This window comes from Pelecanus crispus, chromosome 4 (assembly GCF_030463565.1).
Source record: "Pelecanus crispus isolate bPelCri1 chromosome 4, bPelCri1.pri, whole genome shotgun sequence".
NCBI lineage: Eukaryota > Metazoa > Chordata > Aves > Pelecaniformes > Pelecanidae > Pelecanus > Pelecanus crispus.
Genome location: NC_134646.1, coordinates 72,404,246 through 72,418,823, shown reverse-complemented (window position 1 = coordinate 72,418,823; position 14,578 = coordinate 72,404,246). Strand labels below are relative to the sequence as shown.

The following is a 14,578-nucleotide window of genomic DNA, read 5'->3' as shown; positions in this document are numbered from 1 at the left end:
AAAACTCAATTATAAGACAAAACTCTCAAAAAAGATACAAAAAGTGAAACATTTGTCTGAAACGGTCTGGTTTGTTAATGTTTCTTAGCTGTATCTGCAAATGCAATCGCTAGAAAAAGCAACAGTTGAAAAATGAAGATCTCACTACCATAAAATTACTATTTTTTTCAAATTCCACCAGACAGTGAATTTTATCGATTTCGCTTTTCTTTGATGAGAGTGTGACTGGAAACATACCACTGATCTGTTTTTGTCATCCTTACGCATACTGAATAGGAGCTTATTTTAAAGGTAGGAATTGAAGCAAAATCACACTGATTCACGTTTGATTCTATTCACACTAAATTCAACCTTACACAAACTCACTGAAGTCAGCAGGACTGCTTCGGAAGGGAATCACCACTCATCCACAGAAATACCTAAAGAATTTAGGACCAGAATAACTACTTCTAAGACGTTACACAGCATATGATAATAAAGTCAAATGCCCTAAAGCTACCCTGTAAGAACTAACCAGAGACTCCTGTTTGCTTCTCACTGTAGCACCACTGATTTAAAAATAGCAGCTACTGATGTAAATTAAGCCAGAGGCTGCACATTTTATGTAATGACCAGCTAGAAGATCCTCTCTCAGAATGCGTTCAACTTCGCAGATACCTGGGCTTTTTGACAAATGGAAATAAAGACAGACTTTATACAGAGGATCAAGTGTCTCACTTGGAGATAAATGAAGAACACAGGACTTGGAGCAAAGGAACACAGGATCATATTGGATTATCTGGTTCAAATCCAATCCTCAGCTGTTTCAGGCAGCATGTCATGCAGTCCTTTTAGAGATTTATAAAAGTTGCGTGTTTAGTTTCTCCTTTTGCTGTTTCCATTGAGAAGCTGCTGGAGAACTCAGCTCCTCTAGTGGATAGGAGTTTTCTTCCAATTTCTATTCTAAATTTATTCATGGCTAGCTAGCACCTAGGTTTGGGGGTTTGTTGTGATTTTCTGCAGCAACATTTGCCTTCAGCTTATTCTCTCTTCTCACCATTATTCTCCCTTTTACCCAGGTATTTAGAAGCAGAGATCATATTCTCAGTCTTTTTTGTTAGACACGATATTCTGTATCTTTTCATATTAAAATCTATTTTCTTCATCTTCACAGCAGCCCTTTGCAGCCTTCCTGGCAAACTGCTGCATGAGCAGTTCTGTGCTCCAACATTCAGCTCTAAGTCATCATCTCAAAAATGATGACATGACATATGACAACACAACAAGCATTTTTTGCATTACAATACAGAGACACAATGCATGACAATATGATGCATTAGGTCTCTAAGAAAATATGTAAAAGAATGTGTGTATAGAGTGTTAACATAAAACAATCTTCCAAATGACTTAGATAAAATATATAAAGCTATGGAGAAGTTTTCCACGTGACATGTACAAATACCATTCTTATATTCTCCTTTAGCTAACTGCAATTTTCAGACATCCTTAAATCCTCACCCTGTTCCTCAGTTTCTAAGACTCTTTTTCTCTTCAATTGCCTGCAGTTATACATGTCCTATTACTAGAAATGGGTAAACTGTGAAAGATGAAGTGAGATTTCAAACAAATCACTAATCTCAAACTTGGAAGTGCTACCAAAATAACACAATTTTCCTGCACAAAGGTGGCTTGAGTTATGACAGTCAAGCAATGGATATAAAAGCAACTCCTCAGATTTCTGGAACTTCCCCTAGTGTTACTGCTTGTTGTAATAAAAACTGGTTTTTTTCCTTCCAGAGGACTCCAAGGAACTCCTGGGGAATGTTCCCTGGAAGAGGGAACGTTGCTGCACGCCTGCCTGGGCACACGTGTGACTGACCTCCCTCCCAGCTACAGGGGTCGAAGGAAGGGCAACACACCTGTACTACACAAACACCTTTTACATCTCTTACTGCAACAATAAGGTCTTGGATTATTTATACTTATTCCCAATGGTAAATTAAGTCCAGTGCTCCAGTTCACTGTGTTTCCAGAGCCACCAAATATGCAAAGGTTTGACTCAAAAGAGACAATGCTTTTTCTATTTCTGAAACAAGGTGATAAAGGAAGGATTACTTCAAAGCCAGGTATATTATTAAAACAGTCCACCTCCTCCCACCCTTTCATTTAGTTAAAGACAGGCATCATACCTAGCCTCCCCCACCATGGTTTCCGTTCCCATCTCTGCAGCACTGCCTCCTCCATTTATCAAAACTGGATAGAAGGATGTTACACTTAAACAGAATATTCTTCTAAGGAAGAAATACTAATAAATCTCTCAATACAAGGATAATGCACAGAAATGCTTTATGCCAAGCTTCCAAAGTTCTCAGGGTCTCACTGTATCTTTGTCATGCTTATTTCCATGGGGAAGGTTATCTGGAAGTCCATGCCAACATTGCTGTAATCCCCAATTAATCAGTTGATTGGTTTTTTTCCCCACATGTTCCAACATCTAGGACAAATCTCTTGACACATAGCAGAAAAGCCATTCTCTGGTTCAGAGAATGAACACTTAATTGTTTTATACAAATTGGAACAGCATCAAAAACAAAGACTGAAAGACCCTCATCCCAGAATACATGACAGCCTCCCTGGCAGGTGGGGTCACATCCCTGCAAGGAAATAAGGAAACTCTCCCTGGATTGGACACATTCTCAGTCAGTTGTTTTTGTTGTTGTTGTTTTTTGTTTTGGTTTGGTTTTTGAAGTATTTGGCTGGTAGAGAAAAGGGGTCAGTCTCCAGCAACTTTATAGAACTATCTCCAATCACCTGATGCACACACATACATATATTTCAATTCACCCAGCAAAATCAAAAATCACTTGTTTGCACAACAACTGTTGCAAAGGCACAATGGATGAACTGGGAATTCAAGTAAACAGATAAACACTAAGCAGAACCTACACTTCTTCTGTTTTAGACAGATTTTAGTGTGGTTTTCCTGAAAGAGACATAGATTCTGCAAGCACAGTTCAATATGCTTCAGGGTCCACGAAGAGGCAGCCACACAGGTTTAACTGAGAAAGTAGGGGTAACTGCTTTTAGCCCTTTCTTTTTCCTTAAATACTATCTAAAACAAGGTTAAAGAAGGAAGACATTTCGCATGTACCTAAGCCCATCTATCACCACCCAAATTTCCAAGGAGCTGCACATTATTTACCCACCCAGTAAAGGCATTCCAAATCAATGCATTTGCTCATGATGCCTAACCCAAACAGCACAAATGCTTTGTGGAGATACTGAAAATGTTCTCTTACTATTTTTCTTCAATTTGTTTTCTCTATTGATTTTTTTTTCCCTTGTTGTCTCCTTAGGAGCCAGAACTGATCCCCTCAGCCCTTTCTATTTACTCTTTGCTGGATGACAATTCTTCAGTTGAAATGTATCATATATATTTCAGGTCAAATGTGTGACCAAGAAAAATATTTCCATGAAGCTTCTGCCTTTTTCTTGAAGTGAAAACTGTAACATTATTTACTAACGTGTTCCCATAATCAAAAGTAATATTGGAAAACAGTATGTTTCTCTGCAACCAAATAACTTCACTCGTGTATAATTAACCAAATAGGCACAATGAAGCAATTGTCTGGAACAGTGTGGCTCCTTAATCTATAAAACAATAAGCAATTTTTGAAGGGTATTTTTCTTTCAGATCGTAGATTGACTACTTTGAACATAAGGGTCCCTTTAATTTTTAGTAAATGCATGAAAGCATTTTGCTGTTTGACTTTTGATAAAAATGATGATGTACCAAATCACACGCATGCCTGAACATACCTGTTGTGAGCATTACTGTTTCAATCCCTAGCAATATGCCTGAAAAACATCTGCAAACTAAAAAGCCGAGTTCAAAAAATGAAACAAATAAAAAAACCCCACACTTTATAGTAACAGCTGATCCTAGCCGTAAAGGAGCAGATGGGACTCATCCATATGCTATCAGAAAGTGGGAGACCACACAACATCTAAACTATCAAGAAAGTATCAGATGTTCTAACAAGACAGAAAATATTATATTTTTAAAGACAATCTTATGCTCTAGAAATTTATAGCAGTATTTTTATAAGCTCAATTCCTCACGTTATGTACTATTTGCTTGCCAATATGACGCCCATGTACAAGAAGGGCCGGAAGGAGGACCCGGGGAACTACAGGCCTGTCAGCCTGACCTCGGTGCCGGGAAAGATTATGGAGAGGTTCATATTGAGTGAACTCAACAGGCAAGTGCAGATCAACCAGGGGATCAGGACCAGCCAGCATGGGTTCATGAAAGGCAAGTCCTGCTTGACCAACCTGATCTCCTTTTATGACCTGGTGACCCGCCTCGTGGATGAAGGAAAGGCTGTGGACGTCATTTACCTGGAGTTTAGCAAAGCCTTTGACACCGTCTCCCATAGCATTCTCCTTGGGAAGCTGGTAGCTCATGGCTTGGACGGGCATAGTCTTCACTGGGTAAAAAACTGGTTGGGTGGCTGAGCCCAGAGAGTAGTGGTGAATGGAGTTAAGTCCAGTTGGCAGCCAGTCACGAGCGATGTTCCCCAGGGCTCTGTTTTGGGGCAAGCCTTGTTTAATATCTTTATCGATGATCTGGATGAGGGGATTGAGTGCGCCCTCAGTAAGTTTGCAGATGACACCAAATTGGGCAGGAGTGTTGATCTGCTGGAGGGTAGGATGGCCCTGCAGAGGGATCTGGACAGGCTGGACCGATGGGCCGAGGCCAACTGTATGAGGTTCAACAAGGCCAAGTGCCAGGTCCTGCACTTCGGTCACAACAACCCCATGCAATGCTAGAGGCTTGGGGAAGAGTGGCCCAGGTGGCCAAGAAGGCCAACAGCATCCTGGCTTGTATTAGGAATGGTGTGGCCAGCAGGAGCAGGGAGGTGATTGTCCCCCTGTACTCAGCACTGGTGAGGCCACACCTGGAATACTGTGTCCAGTTTTGGGCTACTCAATACAAGAAAGACATTGAGGTGCTGGAGCGTGTCCAGAGAAGGGCAGTGAAGCTGGTGAAGGGTCTGGAGCACAGGCCTTATGAGGAGCAGCTGAGGGAACTGGGGTGGTTTAGCCTGGAGAAGAGGAGGCTGAGGGGAGACCTTATCGCTCTCTACAACTACCTGAAAGGAGGTTGTAGTGAGGTGGGTGTTGGTCTCTGCTCCCATGTAGTTAGTGATAGGATGAGAGGAAATGGGCTCAAGCTGCGCCAGGGGAGGTTTAGGTTGGATATTAGGAAAAATGTCTTCACGGAAAGGGTAGTCAAGCATTGGAACAGGCTGCCCAGAGAGGTGGTGGAGTCCCCATCCCTGGAAGTGTTCAAAAAACGGGTAGACGTGGCACTTTGGGACATGGTTTAGTGGGCATGGTGGTGTTGGGTTGATGGTTGGACTGATGATCTTAGAGGTCCTTTCCAATCTTAATGATTCCTAGTTTTTACTTTCATTATAATTAATCCAGCTACCAAGCCAGGAAACATGAAATTGCTACTCTGTCCTTAATTGGTTTAGTGGTGGACGTGGTAATGTTAGGTTAATGGTTGGGCTGGATGATCTTAAAGGTCTTTTCCAACCTAAATGATTCTATGATTCTATTTTCAGATGGGATAATTCTTCCAAGTACCAATAGCTCAGTGAACGTAAACTGAATTCATCCTAGATGAAGATCTGTATCTGCAAAATCATTACCAACCACGCAGGATTTACGCTGAAGAATGCTTAAATACTCTAAATAAGGAATTAAATAAGATACTAAGCATTAGCAATACCATGACAATAGTACCTTTTTAACCAATACAAACAAATGACACCCAGCCTTCTACAAGAGGCTAAAAATATTAAGAATCTGCAAATAATAAAGGGTATGCATTAATTTTCCTGGGGAAAAACCCTTTTACTGACCAGAAAGGTGGGAAGGTTATTCCTAAACTTCAAATTTATCTTGTTAAACTACCAGACTGCTGCAAAAGAATACTAGATATTGAAGTGTGAAATTTTCCTGCCAAAGGGATGTCATAAAATATCACTGAGAAAGAAGCAATAAGAAATAGACATTCAGTCTGGAAAAATCTGAGGTGATAAGGTAAAAGTCTACAAGATCACAAGAAACTTGAAGAGGGAGGAAGGGGATCAATTGTTCCGCTTCTTCCAGAACAAGACCTAAAAGGGCATCACAGAAAGAAAAACAAAGGATGTCTTCATGTACATGAGAGGTGGTAGACATGTAGATTTCTTTGCTAAAGGATGTTAAAATTTTACACAGTTTCAGACAGAGAATGAACAAATTCATGGAAGACTATGAAAATCTTGGAAACTATGTCTCAGGAAGACCCTAAGCTGAAAAAAACCGTGTACTGATTCTGGAAAAGTGTCTCACCTGCTTGCCCTGTTCGTACTTTTCTCTAGACACTCTAACAGCCACAGCATTGGAGATGTGTTCAAAAATGTGTTCCTTCCTACTTACTTCCTCTTGCTAAAACTCTAATATTAGTAGGAAATGAAAGATAAGGTTAATTTTCAGCAGTGACTTTCCCATTAAAAGAAATTATGGTTTTGTGTATTGTGACACTCCACTGGCATTGCACACTTCCCTGAGAAAAAACTTAGTTTCTTAGTATATGTACGATATATATATGTATATGCCGTATCTGTCACATATAGGGTATCTTAGTATAACTGTCACAGTATACTTTTGAACAAAACAAAGCCAATTTTAAATCAGTCAGTAATGGCTGGTGAGTAGCACTTGCCCTACCTAGGAAGATCCAGAAACACAGATTTCCCACTGGACTACAGAGTTCCAAAATAAAAAAGCAGAAGTACAATCTATTCAATTTTGATCTTCGTGTAGTAATTAAGGACTCAAAATCCTTGGTAGCCTGCTCGACTGTCTATTAGCAAAAAGCTTTTCCTTATAGTCACTCTTCATCTTTCTTGTTTCAACATATGCCTTTTGTCTCTGAAGTATTCCCACGACACGCCACCAACAGGACCCTCACTCTGTCATCACAACACCCACCTCATAGGTACTGGGACTGCTCTTAGGTGCCCCCTAAGCTGTCTCTTCTCCAGGCTGAACAAGTCCAGCTCACCCAGCCCCTTCTCACAGGGCTCCTGTCCCTGACTTGGTGACTCTCCAGTGGACTTGCCCCAGCTTATTGATGTCCTGTACTGGGGGGTGGGGAAGTGGGGGTAAAACTTGACACAATAATTGCACTCAAATATTGAAGTTGTGCCTTGTGATACAAAAAGCAGTGGATGTCTCACTTTTTGATAATATTTTCTTTGTTCAGAAAAAATTATATATATGCTCTCTTCTCATTCATCCATCTTAAAACATGGCCAATAACAGAAATTGCTTCCATATGCTGAAAGAGAACTGCTCCCAGCTAAGAGGTAGCCAAGTAGTTTAGATCTCCTAAGCCCCACTAAACAGAAAAGTTTCACTGAAGATAAATCTGGTCCCACTGAAGTCAGCTAAAATATTGCTATTGATTTACAGAGGAACCAGAATATGAATCTTCATAACCTCCTCTCAACAGCTGAAGTGTCAATTAAAAAAATTTTCATAAAAAGCAAAAAAAAAGTTCAATGCTACTGAGATATTCCCACTATTGTCAGGTATTACAGATGTTTGAACATACACAGGAAAGGTGGAGAGGCCAACTAGGTAGCTACTGGTACAGTATTAATGTCCTTTGGCTTTAAAAGCAATAAGCACAATGAAAACCATAAAAGAGTTAATTTTAAAGAATTTCTGTAGAAAGCAAGTAAGTAATATCAAACAAAAGCTGTTTGTCTTACATATATCTGCAAACATGGCTCCAAAGAGAATGCAAAGTACAATAGAAAATCCTGAATAGCATTGGTAAAAGGAAAGAAGCTAAGTGAAGAAAACCAGAATCCATTCTGCAGAATGGTGAGGTGAAGGAGAAATGTAGAGGGTTAATCTTAATATGCTGAAAATACAACATAGAATCATAGAATCGTAGAATGCTTTGGGTTGGAAGAACATATTGAACTGCAAGTTCTAAAAATCGGTGGAACATGTGCAACATGGAAAAAAAAATACAATTTGTTTCAACAGAGTTTTTTAGGAAAAAAAAGGCAGATGATGTAAGCAGCTACACTTTCTTAAATTGTTTGAGCTACTTAAAACACTGGAAAGGAAGTTTTCAAGAGGTTTCAAGTCAATGTTTGACTTTCCTTAGGTATTCAAAATGCAAGAGCAGTTCTATTCCACAGAACTCTTCTTTAAAAGAAAAAAAAATTCTCAGTCTAAGAGACATACGTCCACAATACTAGGACCTTAGCTGAACCTGAGATTTGTCCTTACAGAAGGAAAAAGGGATTGCAAGATTGTTTGCACTATTTGCTTTGCAAGAAGAACTGGAGGTGAGGAAGAACAATCTTCATAGGCCACCTACAGTTCAGCATAAGGCGTGTTAATGACCCTAGTCAAGCCTGTTTGACTCTTTCCTTCTTCCAGTCAGCTACCATATGCAAAGGAATAAGCACAGAGATTAGTGACAAACTATTTTCCCAGAAGCAAGGGGAAAAGGAATATTTTGATCTTCTCCCCATTTTCCTCTAAAGCAGAGTAATTTTTCCTCAGCTTTTCCAAAAGAGGATCCATAGCATTACAGCCATGTTTCAGTAGAGTCACATGAAACATCAGCAACACTCTTTCCCCAAATAAACCACAATCAATTAATTAGATCACTTCAGTGGTGAAGATGTATAAACAGTTCATTAATATTTAATGTCAAACTCTTTATAAAGAAAAAGAGGCAATAAATGGTGCATGAAAAAACCTGAGAACTTGGGGGAACAGAAGTCTTACTTTCAGGTTTACAGCAGAACACCTGTGAAAAAAATCCTAAAAAGCAGCTGATTTTTTCCACTTTTGTGGAAAACAGTTTGTAAGAGAATCTTTGAAAATTTAAGCACTGTTTTGACATCTTATTCTGTAAGTGCATTGAATTTTGATTAAATTCCTCTTTATCTATCTGCAAATAATTTTTGTTAGCATATCATTATTTGACAACTGCAGGATCCAATTCTGGTCAAGTATTGGAAGACTAGAGCAACACTGTTTAGAGAAATGCTATGCTCAGGTAAGTATTTGCATATTATGCATCTCTATTAAAATGCATTTTCCAAAGACATGAAGCAATTAGAATCACAGGATAACTCAGGTTGGAAGGGACTTCTGGATTTCAGCCTCTGGTCAAAGCAGGGCCAGTTGTTCATGAATTTGTCCAGCTGAGTTTTGAATAGCTCCAAGGATGGAGATTTAAAGGCCTCTTCGAGCAATGTCTTCCAGTGCTTAATCACTCTCAGTGTAAAATTTTTTCTCTTCTACCCAGTCAGAATTGCCCTTGCTGAGACTTGACTGTTGCTCTTGTCCTTTCATTCTACACTTCTGAGAAAGGTCTGGCTTTATTACTTTTTTATACCTTAAACATGTTCTTAAAGCAAATAAAATACAAAAATTACAACCTGGGAATATTGGATTTTCTATAAAGTTGTATCCATCTCTAAGTAATCAAAACTGGGCTGGGGAAATAGATCTAATAAAGTCATTATAACTTACAAAACCAGTCACCTGAGGGCATCAGATTTGAAATGTATGCAGTCAGTAAAGAACTGACATAAAAGAAGCAGCTCCACCATCAGGACATCTACCTTTTCCATCAGGACATCTACCTTTTCCATCATCTTCCTGAAGAGAGTACATATAAACCCTATTGCACAGCACTTCTCTATCTTTGGAAAGGAAGAGAAGAAAGGAACCACACACAACTATCCCCTTCCTCCACCAGTGTTCAATTTGTATCCTGCCGGCATTGAACTGCTAACACAAGCATAGATAAATAAGACACTCAGCTTCCAGTCTGAGTGTTTTTTCAGATTTACAAAATCATAGCAATCCTACAATAATAGCCAACATTTTAATTTGGTACTGTGTGCAATTTAGGCACTAGTTCTCAATTACGCTGCCAGCTAAGTGGGAATGCATGTGTACGTCGGTTTTTATCAAGAACATTGCTATCACTTTGTGTTGCTATCACGTTTTACTGTCTTAGATCCTTTGTGGTCATCAGATAAGGGTAAAGTGAAGTTCCCTACAAGTGATTTGTTAACATAGTGCCAGCGCAAAAATACCTGTACTTTGATGTACAAAGAAACATGAAAAAATATAGACATACCTGGTCCAATGCAGAATGACGCAATGATTGCAAGGATGCAAAATATACTGAGGTAAGGAAGCCAATGCACAGTTTCCTGGGTAGGTAAAAGACATTCATGGTAAGTATATTGTACATACTAATATTAAAAAAAAAAAAAAAAAAAAAAAAAAAAAAAAAAATCACAGATAACAGAGAGTGTTTTCCATGCTGCTTTCTCTATTTCAGAATTTAGTCTGGGATTACTTTAGAAAATCACAGTATTTCTGTAGAACTTTATTGGATTATTTTTATTAAAGCTCTTGGTCTCTGTGGAATCCCTGTAGAGAAACACTAGACAAGCTCTTGCACCATCAGAAGTCACTACTCTGAAAGTTTACAACTTCTTGTGCTAAAGTTCAAGCCACCCTGGAAGAGAGCTTTTCCTTCCATTGAACAGATTCGGCACCTCCATCCTCCTCAGGTATTTCAGCCATATTTAAAAAGAGCAATCCTGATGGCCCTTATTGCTTCAAAGTTCCCCAATTAATGGCTGGGCTGAAGTCTAGACATGACAGGCTGCCTTTCAGTAGGACAGCTTATCTAAATCTTAGCAAAACACGCTAAAGCCACAGTCCAGGGATTTTAGCCATAATCTGACTTTGCAGACAAGGAGGGCCACGTATGCAAACAACAGGCACAGGGAAAACAGAACAAACTATAAATGGTTCTTTAATGGAATTATAAATGGAATAATTTTGGAGTTCTCATCTGAACTAAGATCCAAGGTCCCTAAAGACACTGAGAGAGAGAAGGTGCAAAAACAGAGTAGATACAAATTCCCCTGAGATCAAGCCTATCTGTACCCTGGGTCCTTTGTTCAAAGCAATACCTAATCTCTCATACTTAACAGACTGAGACACTTCTGAAAGGAACTAAAACTGGAAGGCACTCAAACTTCAGAGATTTACAATAGCTGAAGGTCCTCACGGATCAGACTAGGTTTTAAAAGATTTGGAAGAGAATTTTTTACTCTTTACTTGTAATAACATCGCTGTTCTGGAGAGCTGTCTTATAGTTGTCGTGATGGGTATGTGAAGTAAAGCTTTATTGTGCCGTATGTACAGGTAAATCAAATAAAACTTTGCAATGGTGTGGCATACACCTGTTAGTCAAACTGACTGACTGACTCACTTCAACCAAGACTTGAAAGTCAAATTAATCGCAAGACACAGGAATCAACAAGAGCAGAAAAACAACTTGAAAGACCACCCAAAACCGTGCCATTGCATACTGGCAGTTTTACTTCTTAAAAGCCCTCAGGAATAGAAAGAAACGGCATCATTATGAAAATGGAAGCTACACAAGGAAAAATGACTCGGGGTCAGTATTTAGATTGGTTTAATAATCCTCCTCTGACCATTTGAAATATCTGGGGAACTGACTGCTAATAACATCTGAGAACTTAAGTGCAGATGTTCTGCAAAGACTAAGTCTTTATATTTTCAATAAAAATATCAGAAATGTAGCTTCAAAGAAACAGCAAACATGGAAATATTTCATTATTGGAAAAAAACCTTCTAAGCCTAAGAATGACATATAAAGCATGAAAGAAATCTCAAATAGGCTGTATTACAAACAAAGACAAAAACATGGAATAATGGGTAAACTATTTACCCAGCTATGGGTAAAATTGTCTTCACAATAGTTCATGATATGCATGAATCTTTGAGTTAAGGAGACTGAACGTGACAAAGCCCCTATGGCTTTTTAATGCAAAAGTTGCTATGGCTAACCATACATTGAAATGAACAGATTCACAAAGGAAAAGGAGAGATCTTCAAATCCTTGTGTCAAACTGATTAAAAAGGCTGGCTTTTGTAGGAATGCTGAGGCAAACAGGTATCGAGCACATGGTTTTTTAAAATGGGCAAAAAAGAGGGTAAAAATATGTAGTGACTGTAGTGTTACCTGTAAAGTCAGAGAGACAGTAAGTACTGCGAAGAAGAGAACCATCAACCCAAAACCCCCGATGAGAAGAGGCCTGCGTCCAAGCCGTTCAATAACTAAGCCCTGGAAAACAAAAAGTGTCACTGGACTTTCTTGATAAAGCACTGAAGAACTCAGACCATGGAATATGTTCTCCAAGTAAATATGAACACTGAAAATAAAACCATGAGAGTTGATTTTGTACTATTTATCAGCTGTGATGTGTTCGTAATTGTGTTCACAATTACGTTTACATAATTCGACCTCTGAAAAAACAATTCAGCATAGCATCCTTATTTAAAACCACTGAAAAAAAAGGGAAACCATCAAAACCAGTACTTGTTACTAGTTTTATGCCTGGATTTCCTCCTACAGAAAAAATATGACCATATTGATATGAAAAATGTGCAACTGGTAAATTCAACTTTAATACTGTTAGCACGGTAGATTTCAAAGTTACTACTATCGTAAACTTCTTCCATAACAATTTAATAGTAAAACAAGGACTGTACATTAGCTATATAAAAATAATTAATATGATGATAACTACACAAAGTTTGACTTCTTTTTCTGATTTATTGTTTATCTTTTTAGGCAAGAAATAACTCTACATTGGTTGAACTGCTTACAAATTTGCACCAAATGCCTATAATAATGTTCTTAAAATACTTGTGCACTCATGCACATTTTGAATTTATATTTAACACCTGAAAATAAATCAACTTTATTAAAAGCAATCACAAAATCTGAATACTTATCTGCTAGAGCAGAACACAATGAAGAGATTCTTGAAAAGCTATAACACGGAACTGCCTTTTCTTTGCTAGTCTGACTCATTAAAATGGGCTAATATATATATATTTTAGGTCATAACATCTAATGTGCTATTCCTTTTGATAACTACTGAAATTGCTAATAACAATTGGCTTTCTTATGAGAAGGATAAACCAATTTCATGAAGCCTGAAATGTATCACTTGAAATAAACTGAAGTCAGAATCACACAACTGTTTGCCACTGGAGACTGAAATCCCCATTTCGCACGTCCCTCAAGCAAAAGATAAAATGGGCAACTAAAATGAAATCGGGAGCAATACCCTTAATTCTGGGAGACAATGCACACTGTTCCACTGTAATCATCTAGAAGAAACACATTAAAGGAGAGTACAAAGTCACCCAGGGAAGAAACACCTTATGTGGCAAGCGCTTCTCCCCGGGCATCAGGGTCACCAGCAGATTTTAGGACAGGCTTCAAAACACGCCAACCCTGCACCCTGCCGAGCCGGACTTCCACACTGGAGACACACGCCATGATGCTGCAGAGCACGGAAAGCAGCTCTGGGTTGAGCTTTAGTGTTCTTTATTTCTTTAAATGAGGAAATATACTCAGTTTGACAGTCTCCACAGCTTCCATAATAGAATTTATTTCGGAGCCGTGTTTAAAATAGACCCACACTGATGTTATTTAACATTTCACATTGTGCTTATGGGGTCCAAATGTTCCAAAACTGCAACTGCTACACCATCAGAACCTCTACAAGATGCCAAGCATTTTCCACTATGATTAATGAATCCATCTTGCAAACACATGTGGCCACACGTACACTTAACCAAGAGACATTTTTATGGCTACAAGGGATGCAAAGTTATCTGATGGATCCGTAAGAAGACGGAGACTTCTACAATAGATGCTTCACATGTAATTTGATATGAATTACGCATTCAGCAATAGATGCTGCACATGTAATTTGACATACCAGGGAATTTCCCTTATTTTCTTCAATTCTGGATTGGTGATCGTGATTAAATAATCTTGGTGTTACACCAGCTGGTGGGTTTTATATTAAACTGGGGTAAGGGATGAATGCTTCTCTTAGAGGGGAAAAAGGTTCATAGATGGCTCTCATACAGAGCAAAACATGGGAAAAAAGTACTAGATGGTTTCTGGTTGTAAAGCTCAAAGAAAAGCAAACCCTAGTAAGGGAGGACAGTTTGGACTAAGTCCTCCAAAAAGATGTGTGTATGCACTTGTGCCTACATGCATTGAGAATAAGTAGTCTGGACATATTCGGGCAAATCTAGGTGGGTTGGTGAGGAACTCCCAGTTTTAACTGAGAGCAGCCAAGCACAGATACAGTCACAGCAGATCTGTGGGCTCCATATCCTTTTTATAGAAAAGAATAATAGTTTCTAATACATTTAAATTCTTTTTTCTTCAGAGACAATTCAGGAAGAAATAAAGCAAACCCACATGCAGTCATTCTTTTCCCTGAGCTGATGCCAGGTTTCCCAAGCATTCATCATTGCTATTTATTTAATACAGTAGCAATGAGGAACTTGAATGTTTCAGCTTCTAGGCACTCCCTACAGTTTCTGCCCCAAAGAATTTACAATTACAATTCTTGGTGAC

General features: G+C 38.8%; 1 protein-coding gene across 3 annotated transcripts in view; it reads right to left on the bottom strand.

Annotated features, from left to right (window-relative positions):
- The window catches only part of SLC2A9 (solute carrier family 2 member 9), a 115,702-nt gene that overhangs the window by 33,317 nt on the left and 67,807 nt on the right, over positions 1 to 14,578 (bottom strand). For all 3 annotated transcript variants that reach the window (XM_075709113.1, XM_075709114.1, XM_075709112.1), the window contains exons 9-10: positions 12,152 to 12,253; positions 10,223 to 10,298 (exon numbers count right to left, since the gene is read on the bottom strand). In XM_075709113.1, the coding sequence (XP_075565228.1) occupies positions 10,223 to 10,298; positions 12,152 to 12,253 (178 nt within the window). The remainder of the gene's footprint in view (positions 1 to 10,222; positions 10,299 to 12,151; positions 12,254 to 14,578) is intronic.